We start from the raw sequence: 22,632 nt of genomic DNA, 5'->3' as shown, positions 1-22,632 counted from the left end.
TGGAAACGGGTCCTTCGGCCCATCTAATTCACGCTGATCTAAATGTCTAAGCCTGTCCTATTTTCCTGCAGCTTTTCAAAAATTCCCTTTGTAAACTTCTTCTTCCTGTCCACATGCTCTCAACTTTGTAATTTTATCTGTGTTTGCAGCCTTCTCTGACTGCACGTAATTTATACCCTTCACCCACCACATGAAAAAATACCCCTTTGGTCCCTTTTAAATCTCTGCCCTCAAGTCTCAGACTCCCGCACCCCGGGAAAAAGACTGTGACTATCTACCCTATCTACGCCCCTGATTATTTTATGTTCATATACGTGTGTAAGGTCTCCCTTCAAGCCCCTGAGCTCCAGGACAAACTGTCCTAGACGAACCATATAACACAAAAAACATCACCCTAGCCCAGAACCGTAGTGGTCATTCTCCACTACACACATTCCAGCTTAATCACTTCCATCCTTTAGATTAACAACTGCAACTACACGCAAAGCTCTCTAAACGAGACATTGCCAATGACTTGCATAGTTGTTACATGATGATCATCAGGCGGGGGATAAGAAGGCAACCAGGGGAGCAGACAGCATAGATCTCATGGTAATGGTCAGCCTGCGACCCAGGGTACCGGACGATGAGCGTCTCAAGGGAATGGTCAGTCTGTGACCGAGGGGACTGGACATCGTGTGACAAAGCGATTGGAGAATGTGTGATCCAGCAGACCGGACCGTGTGTAATCCCGTTGCTGGTCTGTGTGTGACACTGACTACTGGACAGGAAGTGACCCTGGGAGATTTTAGCATGTCGAAGATAATCGCGGTGATATTTCCCAGTATCACCGGACACTGCTGCATTAAGATCCCGTGGTCATCCGTGTGTTCAACTGCTGTGAATTCAGTGATCAGTATTACTGTGTCTCTCCTGTTATTTTACTGGGAGTGAATGTGTCCAGTCACCGGATTATTGGGATGGTCACCTGGCAGGATGTACGGTTCACATTACCCAGCACAGTTCCACTCCAAATCTGGTCAGCCAGAGTCTCAGTTTTACTGTGTCTCTCCTGTTATTTTACTGGGAGTGAATGTGTCCAGTCACTGGCTTATTGGGATGGTCACCTGGCAAGATGTGCGGTTCACATTCACCAGCACAGTTCCACTCCAAATCTGGTCACCCAGAGTCTCGGCTCCATTGCAGTCTGAATCAGTTTTGCTCAGATCTAAATCATACTCGTATAACCTGCAATTCATCACTTATTTCAGGTAGGAAATGGAAGGGAATAGGGAAACTGAAGAGGATTTTACCAGGCGGATCATCGAGGGAAGATGATCGGGACACGGGAAACAAGGTACCAAAGCAGGGTCAGATTGAGAGCAATGTCCCAATGGAATGCGATCCGGCCGTAGCAGAAGTGGAGAAAATTCAGCCCAGAGACAGTGACGTCAGAGACACTGAGCAGGACCCTGGAACCGGTACAAGTGAGGCGACTGTCTGTCAGCCCAGAGACAGTGACGTCAGAGACACTGATCAGGACCCTGGAACCGGCACAAGTGAGGCGACTGTCTGTCAGCCCAGAGACAGTGACGTCAGAGACACTGAGCAGGACCCTGGAACCGGTACAAGTGAGGCGACTGTCTGTCAGCCCAGAGACAGTGACGTCAGAGACACTGATCAGGACCCTGGAACCGGTAGAAGTGAGGCGACTGTCTGTCAGCCCAGAGACAGTGACGTCAGAGACACTGATCAGGACCCTGGAACCAGCACAAGTGAGGCGACTGTCTGTCAGCCCAGAGACAGTGACGTCAGAGACACTGAGCAGGACCCTGGAACCGGTACAAGTGAGGCGACTGTCTGTCAGCCCAGAGACAGTGACGTCAGAGACACTGAGCAGGACCCTGGAACCAGCACAAGTGAGGCGACTGTCTGTCAGCTCGGAAGCTCATTGGACACGGAATTGTCAAGTGTCCAACAAGGAGCAGGTGAGTGAAATATAAGCATGACGTGTTCACAGAATGTGGCAGGGAGGAGGGTAAAGGTGAGGCCTTGTTGGAGGGCTGGTCAGATGAGAGGGGAAATGAGAGGTACATGTGGTGCAGAGAGGCACCCGCTACCCCATTACAGTAAATGTACTACTGGCTCTGAGGATTTCCAAGATGTGTATTGGAGGAAATGCAGCTGTCCAGTTAAGGAGAGTATTTCTGGGATGTGAGTCAAGGGAAGTGTATTCGCCAGGATGGAGAAAGGATTTCTGGGAAGCGAATATTACCCACAGTCCCAACATTTATTGCTTATCCAGAATTGAAATAGGTGAGTGGGCGGGATGGGGGATTGACTGGTTTGCATTAAATGTGGTCCTCCTATTAATGTAATGACCAGAACATTGTTGGTTCAGTTTTTAGTCCAGTATTGGTGATGGGGAATTAATTCATTTTTGTCTGTAGGCATGTTCAAGACACATTTTGTTGTGGAGTTGCATGAGAGCGGTGGAGACGAGGGATATCTGAGTTCAAACCTACATTTTCCTTTTTATATTAACAGAGCCAGGGTTTACAATCTCTGACCTCCTGGCACAGGGGGAGGAATATCGACTGTACCAACTGACAAAGTTCTACAGAGACAGACTCATACAAGCGATTGAAGAAAAGGTTGAAAGACTCGGCTGGATGTTGACAAAGGAGGGACATTTCAGTAGAGAAGAAAATGAGGTGAGTGTAGTTTGTGTATTGTCACAGAAATGCTGGGAATAGTGACCAAAGTTAACCTCCTGCACGTTTTACAAGTTCTGCATGACAATGGAGACTTTGAGCTCTGACTTGTCTCTCTCTGGTTTCAGCTGTTAAGGTGGGGAGCACTGGGAACTACAGGTTCAGCGTCACCTTTTCCTCTCACACCTGCTGTATTTATCAGTGTGATATAAGAGCAGTGGCTGCATATCTGGACTTTGAACATGCATTCAGTCTACATCTAATGTCAAATCCTGGTTGAACTGTCGAGCAGATTTACCTCATCTCATTAATCCAGGATGAATATTAAACTGTCAGATTGTAAATTGGGCCAACTGGCTTCACTGCGGTACTTGAGGGAAGCAAACCTGCTAACCACAGCTGGTCTTGGCTCTGTGAGTTCCCAAACAATGTGTGGCTGACTTGTCATCGTTATAGAAAAGTACAGCACAGAAACAGGCCTTTTGGCCCATCTATTCCATGCTGGACTACTTAAACTACCTATTCCCATTGACCTTCACCAGGTCCTGGTGCTCTATTCCCTCATTACTCATGTATCTATCCAGACTTCTCTTAACCTCTTGTACTACTTGTGCTGCTGGCTAGTTTCACACTCTTAGCACCCTCTGAGTGAACAAGTTTCACCTTTGAACCCTTTGAATTTTTCACCTTTCACCCTTTACTGTTGTTGTAGTACCTCTTTACCTCAGTACAAAATGCCTGCTTGCATTTATCCTCTCTATACCCCATGTAATTGTGCACACTTCTGTCAAATCTCCCCTTAGTCTTCCATGTTCCAATGAATAAAGTCCTAACCCGTTCACTCTTTTCTTATAACTTAGGTCTTCCAGTACCGGCAACATCCTTGTAATATTTTCTGTATTCTTTCAAACTTATCTCCATCTGTGCTATAGGTAGGTGAGAAGAACTGCACATAATATCAAAATTAGGCCTCACCAACGTTTTATACAACATCATATCCCATCCACTGTACACAATATTTTCATTTATGAAGTTTAATGCGCTAAGAAACGTTCTTTCAGAGCCTATCAACATTTGCCGCCAATTTCAATGACTTATGCATCTGTATTCCCAGATCACTTTGTTCTACCGGTCGCTGTGTAAGATCGACCCTGCTTGGTCCTCCCAAAGTGCAGCATCTTGCACCTGTCTGCATTAAATTGCACCGGCCCATTTTAAACCCATTCTCCAGTTGGTCTAGGTCTCATTGCAAGCTCTTGTAGTCTTCCTCTTTGTCCACTGCACCATCCCAATGTTGGTGTCATCCGCAAATGTGCTGATCCAGTTTGTTGTGGGGTGGATGAAATCTCCGGAAAGACAGAGTTACTGGTAGATACAATGCAGCTCCTTTATTCGACAAAACAAGGTACGGCAGGCATCATACGGACGGAGGCACTTCCGGTGGAAAGGTCTGTTAGCCCAATGTGGGCTCGATTTTTATATGCTAAACACAAAGGGCAATCCCTATTTACAAAGTTATAGACAATGCATAGACAATGCTTTCTTTAGAAGCCACATACAAAACATCACATCTTCTGACTCCATCCTCTCCTCCTGACGCCCACATGTCTGGGTTGGTACTCACAGCCTTCAGGAATGCAAGTTAAATCCACAATACATTTGTCTGGCATTGTACGTGCTAACATAGAGGACAATTAATATTTATATAGTATAGATAAGACTGTCTTCAAAACTACCTGTAAACTTCACACTTCCACCCGCAGCGTCTGGGCTGGTATTCCAGTAAAACCTTTCCAATTCCCTGCCGGTAACTTTTCGAGGAATCGATCATTATAAGCCTAGTCGATCCAGTCTTTCATCATATGAAAGTCCTTATTTCTCAAAGTAATTTGATTGTTTGCCGTAGAGGGAGTACAAAGAAGGTTCACCAGATTGATTTCTGGGATGGCAGGACTTTCACATGATGAAAGACTGGAGTGACTCGGTTTATACTCTCTGGAATTTAGAAGATTGAGGGGGGATCTGATTGAAACGTATAAAATCCTAAAGGGATTGGACAGGATAGATGCAGGAAGGTTGTTCCTGGTGTTGGGGAAGTCCAAAACGAGGGGTCACAGTTTGAGGATAGAGGGGAAGCCTTTTAGGACCGAGATGAGGAAAAACTTCTCTACACAGAGAGTGGTGAATCTGTGGAATTCTCTGCCACAGGAAACAGTTGAGGCCAGTTCATTGGCTATATTTAAGACGGAGTTAGATATGGCCCATGGGGCTAAAGAGATCAGGGGGTATGGAGAGAAGGCAGGTATAGGGTTCTGAGTTGGATGATCAGCCGTGATCATATTGAATGGCGGTGCAGGCTCGAAGGGCTGAATGGCCTACTCCTGCACCTATTTTCTATGTTTCAGTGTTTCTAATGTCCTAAGCCCATCCATCTTCAGTTGCATCCTCGATTACCTTAATTGCATCATAGGTGTATGTTGCTTGAAGACTATTCAATGCTTAATTCATAACTTCTCAATTAATCAGGAAGCCCATGCCTTCCTTCAGAAACTGATCACCATTTTACAGCGTGAGCTCCAGACAGTAACCATCTTCATCATGAGGCAGCCGCACTGACATTCCTTAATGTTCTGGTGCCTTTACACACCATAAGACCATAAGGCATTAGAGCACAAATGGGCCCATCGATTCTGCTCCGCCATTGCATCATGGGTGATTTACTATCCCTCTCAACTGCATTCTCCTGCCTTCTCCCAATGAACTTTGCTGACCTAATTAATCAAGAAGGTACCAAACTCTGTTTTAAATACACCCAATGACCTGGTCTCTGCGGCTGTCGGGGTCAATGAATTCTACAGATTCACTACTCTTCGGCTGAAGAATCTTCTCATCTCTGTTCTAAATGGGCGTCCCTCTATTCTGAGGCTGTTCCGTCTGGTTCTGCACTCCCCCACTTTGAAACATCATCTCCACATCCTCTCAGAGCCTATCGATATTCCACAGGTTACAAGTAGATCCCTCCCCCCCCCGCCCCCCCATCCTTCCACACTCCAGCCAGTACAGGCTCATCCAGGAATCATTATCTTCAAAATCAGGTTTAATATCTCCAGTTCTGTTAGTTTTGATTCCTCCCTGGTCGTTCCACAATGTCATTACATATTTTCTCTCATCAGGGAACTAAAACCGTTCACAATATGGCAGTGCGAAGTAACCAGTGCTTGTTCTTATATTCTAATCCTCTCGAAATGAAAGCCAACATTGTTTTTACCTTTCCTAACACCGACTCAAACTGCAAGGAATCCTGCACTCGTCCTCCTGAGACTCTTTACAACTCTGATTTCTGATTTTTCTCCCAGATTCAAAAATAGTCTATGTCTTCATTATTTCTGCCAAAGTGTATGGCCACCTACCTCCCTATACTACATTCTAATTGTCACTGATTTGTCCATTTTTTTATTGGTCTCTGTCCTCCTGCAAAATCCCTACCTCCTCAACGCTTCCTGTCCTTCCCCCTATCTTCGTAACACGTGAAATCTTGGCCATAAAGCCTTCAAATCATTGACATAACAGAAAAAGAAACTGTCCCTAAACCAACCACTCCAGAACACCAACATCTGATAAGAAAAAGCTCTATTTGTTCCCATTCTGTGTTTCCTGACAGTTAGACAAAATCTGTCTGGAGAAAAACATGGATCCTCTATCCATGCTAGTGTCTTTCTTGTCCTACTGTCGGCCCCTGTCTTGTTAAACGGTGTCATGTGGGTCACCAAGTCAAAGGTTCTCGGGAGGTCCAAGTAAACAACTTGCACTGACTCTCCGTTCTCCACCCAGCATGCTATCTTCTCCAAAAATTCCAACAGGCCTATCAGGCAAAATTCCCTTCCATGGATTTTGGCCTTTTTTTATCATGTGCATTCAAATGCCCCGAAACCTTATCCTCAATTATCGACTGCTGACATCTTCCCAACGTTGATCAGACTAACTGGCCTACAAATTAAAATAGTCGGTCCTCCGGAACCACTCCAAAATCTAGTGATTCTTGAGCAATCATTACTAATGTCTCCACAATCTCTTCAGCCTCCCCTTGCAGAAGCCATCGGGTGCGGTTGATCTGGACTCATCAATCTTAAGATCAGAAGACCATAAGACAAACAAGCAGAAATCGGCCATTCGGCCCATCGAGTCTGCTCTGCCATTTTATCATGAGCGGATATATTTTCTTATTTAGTCCCAATCCCCCGCCTTCTCACCATAACCTTTGATGCCCTGCCTACTCAGATACCTATCAATCTCTGCCTTAAATGCACCCAATGACTTGGCCTCCACTGCTGCCTGTGGCAACAAATTCCATAGTTTCACCACCCTCTGGCTAAAAAAAATTCTTCGCATCTCTTTTCTGAATGGGCGCCCTTCAACCCTTAAGTCATGCCCCCTCGTATTAGACTCCCCCATCATGGGAAACAACTTTGCCACATCCACTCTGTCCATGCCTTTCAACATTCAAAATGTTTCTATGAGGTCTCCCCTCATTCTTCTAAACTCCAAGGAATACAGTCCAAGAGCGAACAAACGTTCCTCATATGTTAACCCTCTTATTCCCGGAATTATTCTAATGAACCTTCTCTGTACCCTCTCCAACATCAGCACATCCTTTCTTAAATGAGGAGAACAAAAATGCCCACAGTACTCCAAGTGAGGTCTCACCTTGTACAGTTTCAACATCACATCCCTGCTCCTTTACTCTATTCCTCTAGAAATGAATGCCAACATTACATTTGCCTTCTTCACCACAGACTCAGCCTGGAGTTTAACCTTAAGTGTATCCTGCACGAGGACTCCCAAGTCCCGTTGCATCTCAGAACTTTGAATTCTCTCCCCATTTAAATAATAGTCTGCTCGTTTATTTCTTCTGCCAAAGTGCATAACCATACACTTTCCAACATTGTATTTCATTTGCCACTTATACTTTTCAGAACTTTCAGCTTCCCGAGCGCCTTCTCCTTAATAATTGCAAATACACTCAATTCTGCCACCTGACATTCTCAAATATCTGGCACGTTCTAGTGTTTTCTACAGTGAAGACTGATGCAAAATACTTACTAATATCTTCCGCAATTTCCTTGTCCCCTGACAGTACCTCTCCACTGTCATTTTCCAGCGGTCCAATATCTACTTTCCTCTCTTTCACTCTTCATATATCAGACGGACCTTTTGGTAAGCTATTTTAAATTATTCGCTAGCCTACCTTCATATTTCATATTTTCTCTACTAACGGCTTTTTAATTGCCTTCTGTTGGTTCCTAAAAACATCCCAGTCCTCCAGTTTTCTACTATATTTTCTAATATTCTCTGCCCTCTCCTTTGCTTTTGTGCTGCTTTGACAACCTCGTCAGCCACGGTTGATCATCCTCCTTTTGGAATAATTCTTCATCTTTGTGATCATTTGTCCTGCGCCTTCTGAATTGCTCCAAGAAACTTCAGCCATTCCTACTCTGCGATTGTCCCTGCTAGTGTCACTTCCGAGTTTATTTTTGCCTAGCTCCTCTCCAATGCCTCTGTAATTCCTTTATCCAACTGTCATACTGACACATCTAACTTTACCTTCTCCCTCTCAAACTGCAGTGTGAGTTCTGCTATTTTCTGATCACTGCCTCTTAAGGGTTTATTTACCTGAAGCTCCCCAATCAAATCTAATGCAGACTCCAGATAATAAAGGCATCCGTTAGTCTTGCGAGACCATGGATCTGCGTCTGGAAAGTCTTCACTCTCCGGGGCGCAGGCCTGGGCAAGGTTGTATGGAAGACCAGCAGTTGCTCATGCTACAAGTCTCCCCTCTCCACGAGACCGATGTTGTCCAAGGGAAGGGCATTAGGACCCATACAGCTTGGCACCAGTGTCATTGCAGAGCAATGTGTGATTAAGTGCCTTGCTCAAGGACACAACACGTTGCCTCGGCTGGGGCTCGAACTCATGACCTTCAGGTCGCTAGCCCAATGCCTTAACCACTTGGCCACGTGCCCAACAGACTCCAGATCCGCCTTTCCTATAGTGGACTCAACCAAAAGCTTCTCTCAAAAGCCATCTCATAGGCATTCTATAAATTCTCTCACTTGGGATTCAGCACTGACCTGATTTTCCAAAGCTCCCTTCATATTGAAATTCCCAATGACTATTTTCACATTCACCTTTTTCCATGCCCCTTCTCTCTCCCGTTGTAAATTGTAGCACACATCCTGGTTACTGTTAACAGGCCTGTATGTAATTTCCATCAGGGTCATTTCACCTATGCAGTTTCTTAACATCTCCATCGTCCAATTTGATATCACCTCGTTCTCAGGACCTATCATTTTTAATGGCAACAGATTCAACCCAACCCTTTCACCTACCTGCCTATCCTTTCTATTCAATATTTATGCTTGGATGTGAGCACACAAATATGATCTTCTTTCAGTCACGATTCAGTGATGCCCGCCATCCATTTTATTTTGCTCTCTCGCTCTCCTCTCTCTTCTATCCTTGTTGTCAAATCTTGTTGATGCAATGCTACACATTGACAGATCGAGGAAATTAATCACATTAAATATACTGTAGGGTGTCAGTAAATCCTTATTCTTACACAATATTGATTTATAATTTCCTTCATTTACTGTTTCATTGTTAAAGACTAAACCCAGAGAAGACCAGGCAGCAGCCCAGTGACTGCATCTGTTCTGAAGCTACTGGGACCATGAACAGATATTTTCCTGCACATTCTCCATGTCCGTCTGACTGTCTGCTCCGCGGTAAATTTATTACTTTCCTTTTCTAGAAAGTCACTGAACTGACAGAGAAGGGAAACCGGGCAGAGAGTTCCAGACTCTTCCTCAGTTTGGTGATGGGCAAAGGCTCCCGGGCCCGGAGGGCGATGTGGGAATCCTTTGTGACTTGGAGGACTGAGTTACCGAAGTTGGACAGAATACTGAGGGAAATTGAGGACCTCGGTACGTTAAAAATACGCACTGAACACAAAGGCACATTGAAATAAACATTTTAGTTATTTTAATTGTTTTAGCTCTGCTTCCATGGATTTTTTTTTAAATATTTAAACAGGTCCTGATCCACAAGAATACATAAGCATTGGCGCGGTAGCGCTCATGGAGTGAAGTCGCGTTCTTGACTCGCTCCATTACCTCTGAGTTTTTTCTCTCTATGGTCAGCTATACTTTAATTAACTATTAAGGCATCAATTTTTACAATACTTTGAATTAAACTGAATTCTCTGACAATTGGATGATACTGAGATCGGCTATGTCTAAGAACGGGAAAGACGGCAAGGATGGTAAACCTCCGGTTAAACCGAAAGCTACGGATCTCCCTCCGACTGAATCACCGGTGACTTTGAAAGCTATATCGGAGTTAATTCAGAGGGAAATTTCAACCTCTGTTAGGGAGATGATTCGTACAGAAATTATGGGCTCTGTTAAAGACCTGATTCATACGGAAATCTCAACTAAGTTCCAGAAAATTGCCGATTTAATTGATAAGATGCAAACATGTATTGCGGAACATCAGTCGGCTATATCTGGTCTTCAAAAATCCGCGCAACAAAGTGAGCTTAAGATGGGGAAAGTCGAAGAAACAATTAATGTAATGAAGAAGAAACTTGACTTTTTGACTTTTAAAAACTCTGACTTGGAATCTAGAATGCGACGGCAGAATTTACGAATGATTGGCGTCAGGGAAGCCGTGGAAGCTAACAACCCTATGAAATATTTCTCCCAACTTTTAAAAGATGCATTCCCTACTGTATTTCCTGACCAACCACCGCTACTGGATCGTGTTCACAGAATTCCATCATACTCGTCTAGGTCAGATAGACCTAGGCATGTTATCTTACGTTTTCATTACTTTCAAGACAAGGAGAGACTGTTTCGATTCGCTCGATCTAAAGGTTTCATTGATTTTTCGGATCTTAAGTTCCGATTCGTGGAAGATTTCAGTAAACCAATCTGGGACCAACGGGTCCGTTACAGATCCGTGATGTCGGAATTCTATAAGATGGATTTAAGACCAGCGCTGCTGTACCCTGCACGTCTAAGGATTCGCATGTTAGATGGAGCCCTTCGTTTTTTTGATTCTCCATCGGATGCCCAGAGTTATCTGGATCAACTTTCATCTTCAACATCTTAATTGCCTTTTTTTAATTTTCTCCGTTGATCGGAGGCTGTGAATTGGTTGGTTTTAACTTTTCTGTGCCCTATTTGGGCAGAAAAGTTTACTTTCGATTTCTTAATATGGCTGCTAAACTTTCTTTTTAACTGCGTCATTTCTTTCTTTTCCCAGGGGATTCTGGGTGGTTACTTCCCTTTTGTCATCTTACGTATTTCCTGTGCGGCCTTAAATTTTGTAGTTTTTTTTAAATTTTATTCTGTTTTGCTTTTTATAATCATTTTATGTTAATAATCCTATTTTTTTTGTTGCTGTGTCTATTCATGAGTTTGAGGTTTATTGTGGTTTTTTTTTTAATATATACTTTCCGGCTTTTGTTCTGTTCTGTGTGTATTTTAATTGAGCTAACTTTTTTTTACTTATTTTTTTACTGTTTTACAATTAGCTGATCCTTTTCATATTTATACCTTTTTTTTAGGGAGCGTATACCGGAAGTCATGGGGGTAGTTTTAGCGCTTGCTTCTTTCTGGCGGGTCTGCTTTAGATTTCGCCTTGGGGTCCTGGGGTGGGGGGCGGTGGGAGGGGCTTCACGTTTTAGTTTGTTTCTCTTTGGGCTATATACATTATTGAAGTATTGGTTGCGTCCTTTTCCCCGGTATCTTTTGTATGTTCTGTTTCCCCTCCGGGTTTGTGGGTCGCGCCTATTGTCAATCCTCCTTGTTATGGGTTGACTTTAGGATTTATGGAGTCTATTATTAATTTTGTCTCCTGGAATACTAATGGTCTTAATCATCCTATTAAAAGGAAAAAAGTTTTTAAAGTGTTCCGGAGACTTAAAGCACAAATTTTATTTTTACAAGAGACCCATGTACGGAGGGGGGACAGACTACGTTTTTTCAAATTCTGGAAGGGACAACAATTTCATTCGAACTCCAATGCTAAGATTCGAGGCGTCTCTATTTTTATAGACTCCTCAGTTACTTTTATACAACAGGATATTATCTCTGATCCGAATGGTAGATTTTTATTGGTTAGTGGTTTATTATTTAATAAAAAAGTAGTTTTGGTTAATGTTTATGCTCCTAATATGGATTGTCCGGAATTTTATAAATCATTGTTTGATCAGTTTCCGAATTTGAACGAGTTTTCATTGATTTGGGGCGGAGATCTTAATACCTGTTTATCTCCAGCTTTGGACCGTTCGGCTCCTTTACGGACTTTACCTAATAAATCTGCAAATTTGATTAATTTTTTCCTTTCTGATTCTGGGTCGACGGACATTTGGCGTTTTCTGCATCCTCAGGAAAAAGATTTTTCCTTCTTTTCACATGTTCATCATTCCTATTCAAGAATTGATTATTTTTTCATTGATTCTCGTCTCATTCCTTCAGTGATTAAATGTGATTATGATTCTATAACCATTTCGGATCATGCTCCACTTAAGCTTTCTATTAAAATTATGGCCAATATACCAAACAATAGACAATGGCGTTTTAATTCGCTGTTGCTTCAGGACTCGGACTTTGTTAATTTTATGAATGAACAGATTGAGCTTTTTTTTACAATTAACCATACAGAAGATATTTCGGTTAACACTCTTTGGGACACTTTTAAAGCCTATATTCGGGGTCAGATTATTTCGTATTCCGTTGCTTTGAGGAAGAAACAGAAGCAGGAGGAGATGGTAATTGTGGACAAGATTAAAGAAATTGATAAGAAATATGTTATGGCTCCTTCTGAGGAGCTATACAAACAAAGAACTGAACTTCAAATGGAACACAGTTTACTACTCTCGTCCTCGATTGTAAACCAATTAAAGAAAACAAGAAGTGATTTTTATGTTCACAGTGATAAAATTGGCAAGCTGCTGGCTAATCAATTGAAATCTAATTATGTTAAATCTCAAATCAATCAGATTTATAACCAAAATGATCGATTGATATTGGATCATGTGGGGATTAATCAAACCTTTTGTGATTTTTATTCTTCTTTATATCAATCAGAGTCTCCTCGAGATTCTAAATATATGAATGATTTTTTAGATAAGTTAGACTTCCCTCTGATTTCACAGGATATGTCTTCTTTATTAGATACTTCCATTACAATGGATGAGATTAAGAATGTTATTTTTTCTATGAATCTGGGGAAAGCTCCTGGCCCTGATGGGTTTACCGTTGAATTTTATAAATGTTTTGCTTCTTTATTGATTCCTTGGCTCTATAAGGTTTTTGAGGCTTCTTTGAAACTTGGTAAACTTCCGGAATCTTTTAATAGAGCATCAATTTCTTTAATACTAAAGAAGGATAAAGACCCTGCTCAATGTGCATCTTATAGACCAATATCTTTATTAAATGTTGATTCTAAAGTTTTTTCTAAGTTATTAGCAAATAGACTAGAAAAAGTACTCCCTTCTATTATTTCGGAAGACCAAACGGGTTTTATTAAAGGTCGTTACTCTTTTTATAATATTCGTACATTGTTAAATATCGTTTATACTCCCTCACAAAATGTTCCTGAGTGTGTTATTTCTCTAGATGCCGAGAAAGCTTTTGATAGAGTAGAATGGCCTTATTTATTTAAGGTGCTTGAAATGTTTAATTTTAGCTTGAAATTTATATCCTGGATTAAACTGTTATATCACTCCCCTGTAGCCTCGGTTCGTACTAACTCCTTAAACTCACCTTTTTTTCCTCTCTTTCGTGGTACTCGACAAGGCTGTCCTCTTAGTCCCCTATTATTTGATATTGCATTAGAACCTCTTGCAATTGCTATTCGAGAATCTTCAAATATTTCTGGGATAACTCGGGGATTAAAGTCCCATAAATTATCACTCTATGCTGATGATTTACTTTTATATATTTCTAATCCTGAGAGATCCATTCCTGCTGTTTTAGAGTTATTAGCACAATTTGGTCTTTTCTCAGGTTATAAATTAAATCTTAGTAAGAGTGAACTTTTTCCGATTAATAAACATCTTCCCTTATATTATAAATTTCCATTTAAATTGATTAATAATTACTTTTCATATCTTGGGATTAAAATTACTTGTAAACATAAAGATTTATTTAAGACTAACTTTTTACCATTAATAGACCATATTACTCAACTTTCATCTAAATGGTTTCCCTTATATTTAACTTTGATTGGTCGTATTAATGCAGTTAAGATGTTTTTTTTTGCCAAAATTTTTATATGTGTTTCAGGCATTACCAATTTTCGTTCCTAAATCTTTTTTTGATAAAGTTGACTCTAAAATTTCTTCATTTATTTGGCAGAATAAGAATCCGAGACTGGGTAAAATACATTTACAGAAAGCTAAGAGAGATGGAGGTTTAGCATTACCTAACTTTAGATTTTATTATTGGGCTATTAATATTCGACATATGAAATTTTGGTTACTTGACCGGGACATACTATCTATTCCTAAATGGGTAGCATTGGAATTACAATCTGTTCAGGGTTATACACTTGGTTCTATTTTAGGTTCCTCTCTTCCTTTTGATTCGAAACGTCTTAAGCAGGTCTCTAACCCGATAGTTAAATATGCTTTGCGCATTTGGTTTCAATTCAGAAAATTTTTTGATCTTAATCAATTCGGGTTAGCGATTCCTATTTTAGGTAACATATTTTTTCCTCCCTCTTTTACGGATCGCGCTTTTCAAACTTGGAAGACTAAGGGTATTTTACGGTTTTTGGATTTATTTTTAGATGGTTCCCTTATGTCTTTTGAACAATTATCTAATAAATATAACTTATCAAGAATACATTTTTTTAGATATTTACAAGTTAGAAATTTCCTAAGTACTATACTTTCTTCCTTTCCAATGCTTCCTCCTATATATATTTTAGATTCGATAATTAACCTTAATCCATGTCAGAAAGGTGCATCGGCTATGATTTATAATATTATTATGAAACTTAGGAAAGCTCCATTTGATAAGATTAGGGTAGATTGGGAACAGGAATTGGGGCTTACCATTTCTGTGGATGATTGGGGGCAGATTTTACAATTAGTTAATACTTCCTCTATTTGTGCTAAACATTCCCTAATTCAATTTAAAGTGGTTCATAGAGCACATATGTCCAAAGATAAGTTAGCGCGTTTTTACTCGCATATTAATCCTTTCTGTGATAGATGTTCGGGGCAGATAGCCTCTTTAACTCATATGTTTTGGTCTTGCCCTACTTTGGAAACTTTTTGGAGAGATATTTTCAATATTATTTCTAAGGTATTAAATATAGATATCTCTCCTCACCCTATTACTGCTATCTTTGGACTACCTAAAATTTCTAGTAATCTTTCCCCTTCAGCCCGTAGAATGATTGCATTTCTTACTTTAATGGCGAAAAGATGTATTTTACAACATTGGAAAGAGCTTAATGCTCCAACTACCTTTTTTTGGTTTTCTCAGACGATTTTATGTTTGAATCTGGAGAAAATTAGAAGTAACCTTTATGATTCTTCATTTAAATTTGAACAGATTTGGGGACCTTTTATTCGATATTTTCATTTAATGTAATATTTACCCTTCTTGTTTTTTCTTCACTGTTTTAATGGAGGTCGGGATTGAGGACGTGATTTTAAGTTTAACTCTGTTTGGTTTCAAGTTAGCCCATTGCTTTGCTTTGCTTTTAGTTAGTTGCACGGTGGGTTTTTTTTTGGGGTTTTTTTTTCTTTTTTTTTCCATTGATATATATAAAATCTAGTATACTATTATGTTATCTTGGTTTCTTATGCTTAAATTACATTGTTTGTAGTATTTTCTTTTTGGTATTGTTATCTTTTGGAATTTTATTATACTTTAACATTGTATTAATGTTTATATGGCTTACCTTTTTTGTATACTTACTCAATAAAAGATTTAAAGGCAAGAATACATAAGCATTGGCGAAGGGTTATCTGAATTACCCACTCAACTGATAGGTGAGTGATGAAATGCACAGTTCAAACCACATGTCAAATGTTAGTCTGTGACTTGGCGAAACCTAGGAATCAAAATTCACCATCAGACATTTGCTGATCTCTGGATGCATGTAACAATTCAAAGAATCTCTCTTTGCAGCCTGAATATTCTACATTTTATTTTTCCATTAATCCATCTGTTGGTTCTGCTGAAGCCTTCACTCCAGGTCCTAATGCTCTGGGAATGCCCACACACCCCAGGCAGGCTCCTGATACACTGTATGACCCAGTCCAGGTGACTTTTCTATCTTCAGATCTTTCATCTTCCAAGCTCCTTTTCCTTATTAATAGCACTACATGCAATTCTGTTCGCTGATTTTCTTTACCTTTTGTAATTCCGCTAGTGACTTCCACAGAGTTTGTCTGGCATTTCTTTTTCACCTGTTACTGCAACTACAACAGCATTTTCCAGTGGTCCGATATCGACCTTCTCCCTTCTTTCCTCTTTATATATCTGGTGAAAGAAAAAAAAATACTTTGGTATCCTTTCTTATATTATTGATCATATCCTTGCATTTCCTGCACATTCATGTATAACTAGCAGCATCTCTAACATAGTTGCCTCCGACATGACCCTAGACACTAGACACTAGAATACTACAGCACAGTGCAGGCCCTTTGCCCTCGATGTTGTGCCGACCCATACAATCCTTAAAAAACGTACTAAACCCACACTACCCCGTAACCCTCTATTTTTCTTTCATCCACATGCCTGTTAAAAAGGCTCTTAAATACCCCTAATGTTTTAACTTCCACCACCATCCCTGGCAAGTCATTCCAGGCACCCACAACCCTCTGTGTAAAAAACTTACCCCTGATGTCTCCCCCAAACTTCCCTCCCTTAACTTTGTACATACGCCCTCTGGTGTTTGCTATTCGTGCCCTGGGAAACAGGTACTGGCTCTCCACCCTACCCATGCCTCTCATAATCTTGTAGACCTCTATCAAGTCCCCTCTCATCCTTCTACGCTCCAAAGAGAAAAGTCCCAGCTCTGCTAACCTTGCCTCACAAGACTCGTTTTCCAATGCAGGCAACATCCTGATAAATCTCCTCTGCACCCTCTCCATAGCTTCCACATCCTTCCTATAATGAGGTGGCCAGAACTGAAAACAATACTCTAAGTTTGGTTGCACCAGAGATTTGTAGAGTTGCAACATGACCTCTCTACTCTTGAACTCAGTCCCCCTATTAATGAAGCCTAGCATTCCATAGGCCTTCTTAACTACCCTATCAACCCATGCAGAGACCTTGAGGGATGTATGGATTTGAACCCAAGGTCCCTCTGTTCATCCACACTCTTAAGTAACGACCATTAACGTTGTACTCAGCCTTCTGGTTTGTCCTTCCAAAATGCATCACCTCACACTTAACCGGATTGAACTCTATCTGCCATTTGTCTGCCCAACTCTGCATCCTGTCTATATCCTCTTGTAACCTTCGACAACCTACAGTTCCATCCACAACTCCTCCAATCTTTGTGTCATCCACAAATTTACTCACCCATCCTTCCGCCTCTTCATCCAGGTCATTTACAAAAATCACAAAGAGCAGGGGTCCCAGGACAGATCCTTGCGGCACTCCACTAATCACCAACCGCCAGGCAGAATACTTTCCTTCCACTACTACCCTCTGCTTTCTTCCTGTAAGCCATTTTTTTTATCCAAACAGCAGAGGTTCCACTGATCCCATGCCTCATGACTTTCTGGATGAATTTCTCGTGGGGGACCTTGTCAAATGCCTTGCTAAAATCCATGTAGACCACATCTACCACCCTATCCTCATCAATTTCTTTTTGTTACCTCTTCAAAAAACTCAATTAGGCTCGTGAGGCACGACCTTCCCTTCACAAAGCCATGTTTTCCCAGACGAATTCCAGGCACCCACAACTCTGTGAAAAAATCTACCCATAATTGCTGTAAATTTACCCCATCTCACCTTAACAAAATGCCCTCTGGTATTAGACACCAGTCTTATGTAAAAAATAACAAACAAACAAAACACAGGCTGTCGACCCAAACTCTTATCTCTCAAACTTGTACACCTCTGTCAGATCTCTGTTCTAACTCCAGAGTAAACAAACCAAGTTTATCAAACCTCTACTTGTAGTACATGCCACCGAATCCAGGCAACACCCTGATGAACCTGTCTGTACCCTCTCCAATCCTTCTAAAAGCTGGACAATCAGAAGCGAATACAATACTCCAGATGCTCCCTAAAACCAGAAGACTTAAGAATTAAGCCAATCAGCTCAGTGAATTTGCTCCTCAATTTCTCTCAACCCCATTATCCTGCCTTCTGTAACAGTTGACGCTCTTCCGAATCAGGAAGATACCGATCTGCATTTTAATTATATCCAATGACGTGTCTTCCTCACCGTCTATGACAACAATTTCACAGATTCACCGCCCGCCAGCCAAGAAATTTCTCCCAGTGTGGGACCCCGTCAGCCAGGAAAATTCATACAGTTCCCAAGCATATTAATTTTCTGTATGAGTTTCCCATGTGGGACCTTGTCAAAGACTACCAATATACAAGTAGACAACATCCATGTGTAACTTCATCCATCACCTTTGTCTCCTCCTGGAGGAACTCAATCAAGTTGGCAAGACGCAAACCCCGCCCAACGCCTTGCTGCTGAGCCCCAAACCACCTCAAACATTCTCTCTTTCATACTCCCTTGGGGCAGAAGATATAAAAGGCTGAATGTATGTACCACAAGACGCAAGGACAGCTTTAATTCTGCATTTATAAGACCATTGAATGGTTATTATTGGCTCTTAATAACAATAAGACAATTATATAACTGTAGCATCGTGCATCTTGTAACTAATAACAACTCACTTAGATAACCATAATATACTCACAGGACAGCAGAAAGAATACCGTTCGGGTATGAACAACAGATAACAGATTATGTAATTCTATTTCCAACCCTGTGGAAAGCAGAAATCTTTCAATGTTATACTGTCTATCAAAAACATTTGATTCTCTACAACATCTGATGTAGCATTGGTGTAAAATAATCGTCCTATTAACAACCATAAAGAAAGAACCACCATTATCAAAATAAATTGAGGGATTTTCCAGAGAGACTCACTAAGGCTAGTATGGTTTTGTTTGGCTATAAACCTGCTCATAATTTACTGAAACGGACAAAAATCAGGTACCAAATCAGGTAAAAATACGAATTATGCCTTGACAGAGCTATACATTGATGATTTGAAATTATTTGCTCTTGCATCAGCAAAGCTAAAACGAATAATTCAAATAATGGAACTAATTTCCAAAGATATAAGCATAAACTTTAGACTTGAAAAGTACAGAGCATGAAACATAAAGAATGTTGCAATAGAGCCAGTAGAATATCAAACAGAGCTTCAGGATACAATGCAACAGAATATGAAGCATATATTTAGGATATCAATAAGCAAAGAAAATAGATAATCGTGTGATAAAGAAAAACCTTCCAACAAAATTTACTTCAAGTCTGAAGAAAATCTGAATTTACATCAAGGATCAAGAAAATCTGCCAAACAGAGCTGAACAGTAAAAATATAACAAAGGTAGTAAACACTCACTATGCCCATATTGACGTATAATTTTGGTTTAATATCCTGGTCAGAAACAGATCTGGAAAATATGCAAAGAAAAATAAGAACTTAAACAACAGTTTCTAGAAAACACCATGTGTACTGGAGCACACTTAGATTGATATGAACGAGGACAGTATGAGTATGATGAATAACAGATCTAAAAAAATGAGATAACAGCCAGATAAAAATTCTCAGAATCAGAGTTAATATCATGGACACATGTCCTGAAAATTGTTTTTCTGTGCCAGCAGCACAATTACAGTAAAGTGTGTGCTCGGTGAGCGTGTGTTTATGTATACACTTGTAGAAATAGAGTTGTATCAGCGTGAATTGATCAGTCTGACGTCCTGGTGGAAGAAGCTGTCCCGGAGCCTGTTGGTCCTGGTTTTTATGCTACGGTACCGTTTCCCGGATGGTAGCAGCTGGAACAGTTTGTGCTTGGTGAGACTTGGGTTCAGAATGATCCTTCGGGCCCTTTTTACACCCTGTCTCTGAAATGTCCTGAGTAGTGGGAAGATCACATCTGCAGATGCACTGGGCTGTCCACACCACTCTCTGCAGAGTCCTGCGATTAAGGGAAGTACAGGTCCCATACCAGGCAGTGATGCAGACAGTCAGGATGTTCTCAATTGTGCCCCTGTAGAAAATCGTTATCATTTGGGGGCTCATACCAAACTTCCTCAACCATCTGAGGTGAAAGAGGTGTTGTTGTGCCTTTTTCACCACACAGCTGGTGTGTAAAGATCATGTGAGGTCCTCAGTGACGTGAATGCCGAGGAACTTAAAGCTGTTCACCCTCTCAACCCCAGATCCATCGATGTCAATAGGGGTCAGCCTGTCTCCATTCCTCTTGTTTTCGCGACATTGTGACCAGCTCCTTTGCTTTTGCGTCATTGAGGGAGAGGTTGTTTTCTTGACACCACTGTGTCAGGGTGATGACTTCTTCTATGTAGGCTACCTCGTTATTATTTGAGATTTGGCCAATCAATATAGTATCGTCAGCAAATTTAATTAGCAGATTGGAGCTGTGGGTGGCGACACAGTCATGGGTATACAGAGAGTAAAGGAGGGAGCTTAGGACACAGTCCTGAGGGGCACCTACATCGAGTGTCAGAGGGGCAGAGGTGAGGGAGCCCACTCTTACCACCTGCTGGCGATCTGACAGGAACTCCACGATCCAGCTGCACAAGGCAGGGTCGAGGCCGAGGTCTCTGAGCTTCTTGTCAAGCCTGGAGGGAATGATGGTGTTGAATACTGAACTATAGTCCAAGAACAGCATTCTCACATAAGCATCACTCCTCTCCAGATGTTCAGAGGCACTGGCTGTCCACTCTATCTATTCCTCTTAATATCTTGTACACCTCTATCATGTCTCCTCTCATCCTCCTTCTCTCCAAAGAGAAAAGCCCTAGCTCCCTTAATCTCTGATCATAATGCATAATCTCTAAACCAGGCAGCATCCTGGTAAATCTCCTCTGTACCCTTTCCAATGCTTCCACATCCTTCCTATAATGAGCTGACCAGAACTGGATACAGTACTCCAAGTGTGGCCGAACCAGAGTTTTATAGAGCTGCTTCATTACATCGTGATTCTTAGACATTATCCCTCGACTTATGAAAGCCAACGCCCCATAAGCCTATCTACCTGTGAGGCAGCTTTCAGGGATCTGTGGACATGTAACCCAGATCCCTCTGCTCCTCCACACTACCAAGTATCCTGCCATTTACTTTGTATTCTGCCTTGGAGTTTGTCCTTCCAAAGTGTACCACCTCACACTTCTCTGGGTTGAACTCCATCTGCCACTTCTCAGCCCACTTCTGCATCCTATCAATGTCCCTCTGCAATCTTTGACAATCTTCTACACTATCTACAATACCACCAACCTTTGTGTCGTCTGCAAACTTGCCAACCCATCCTTCTACCCCCACATCCAGGTCGTTAATAAAAATCACGAAAAGTAGCGGTCCCAGAACAGATCCTTGTGGGACATCACTAGTCACAAACCTCCAATCTGAATGTACTCCCTCCACCACCACCCTCTGCCTTCTGCAGGCAAGCCAATTCTGAATCCACCTGGCCAAACTTCCCTGGATCCCATGTCTTTAGACTTTCTGAATAAGCCTACCATGTGGAACCTTGTCAAATGCCTTACTAAAATCCATGTAGATCACATCCACTTCACTACCCTCATCTATGTGCCTGGTCACCTCCTCAAAGAACTCTATCAGGCTTGTTAGATACGATCTGCCCTTCACAAAGCCATGCTGACTATCCCTGATCAGACCATGATTCTCTAAATGCCCATAAATCCTATCTCTAAGAATCTTTTCCAACATTTTTCCCACCACAGATGTAAGGCTCACTGGTCTACAATTACCCGGACTATCCCTACTACCTTTTTTGTACAAAGGGACAACGTTCGCCTCCCCCCAATCCTCCGGTACCATTCCCGTTGACAACGAGGAAATAAAGATCCTAGCCAGAGGCTCAGCAATCTCTTCCCTCACCTAATGGAGAAGCCTGCGGAGTATTCTGTCTAGCCCAGGGGACTTATCCGTCCTAATGTATTTTAACAACTCCAACTCCTCCTCTCCCTTAATATCAACATGCTCCAGAACATCAACCTCACTCATATTGTCCTCACCATCATCAAGTTCTCTCTCATTGGTGAATACTGAAGAGAAGTATTCATTGAGGACCTCGCTCACTTCCACAGCCTCCAGGCACATCTTACCACCTTTATCTAAATGGACCTAGCTTCACTCCTGTCATCCTTTTGTTCTTCACATAATTGAAGACTGCCTTGGGGTTTTCCTTTACCCTACTCGCCAAGGCCTCCTCATACCCACTTCTTGCTCTTCTCAGCCCCTTCTTAAGCTCCTTTCTTGCTACCCTAAATACCTCCATAGACCCATCTGATCCTAGCTTCCTAAACCTCATGTATGCTCCCTTCTTCCACCTGACTAGATTTTCCACCTCACTTGTCATCCATAGTTCCTTCACCCTACCATTATTTATCTTCCTCACCGGGACAAATTTATCCCTAACATCCTGCAACGGATCCCTAAACATTGACCATATGTCCATAGTATATTTCCCTGCAAAAGCATCATCCCAATTCACCTCCGCAAGTTCCAGCCTTATAGCCTGATAATTTGCCCTTCCCCAATTAAAGATTTTCCTGTCCTCTCTGATTCTATCCTTTTCCATGATAATGCGAAAGGCCAGGGAGC

At 41.5% G+C, this 22,632-nt stretch overlaps 1 protein-coding gene across 1 annotated transcript in view; it reads left to right on the top strand.

The window, feature by feature from the left end:
• LOC134341380 (NACHT, LRR and PYD domains-containing protein 3-like) overlaps positions 1 to 22,632 on the top strand; it is a 77,496-nt gene that overhangs the window by 5,606 nt on the left and 49,258 nt on the right. Inside the window, exons 4-8 of the mRNA XM_063039241.1 lie at positions 1,251 to 1,967; positions 2,527 to 2,693; positions 9,502 to 9,673; positions 9,783 to 9,815; positions 15,733 to 15,765. Coding sequence (XP_062895311.1) covers positions 1,251 to 1,967; positions 2,527 to 2,693; positions 9,502 to 9,673; positions 9,783 to 9,815; positions 15,733 to 15,765 — 1,122 coding nt within the window. The remainder of the gene's footprint in view (positions 1 to 1,250; positions 1,968 to 2,526; positions 2,694 to 9,501; positions 9,674 to 9,782; positions 9,816 to 15,732; positions 15,766 to 22,632) is intronic.

The sequence above is a fragment of the Mobula hypostoma genome (genome assembly GCF_963921235.1).
Source record: "Mobula hypostoma chromosome X1 unlocalized genomic scaffold, sMobHyp1.1 SUPER_X1_unloc_1, whole genome shotgun sequence".
NCBI lineage: Eukaryota > Metazoa > Chordata > Chondrichthyes > Myliobatiformes > Myliobatidae > Mobula > Mobula hypostoma.
This window is presented reverse-complemented; position numbering and strand designations above follow the sequence as displayed.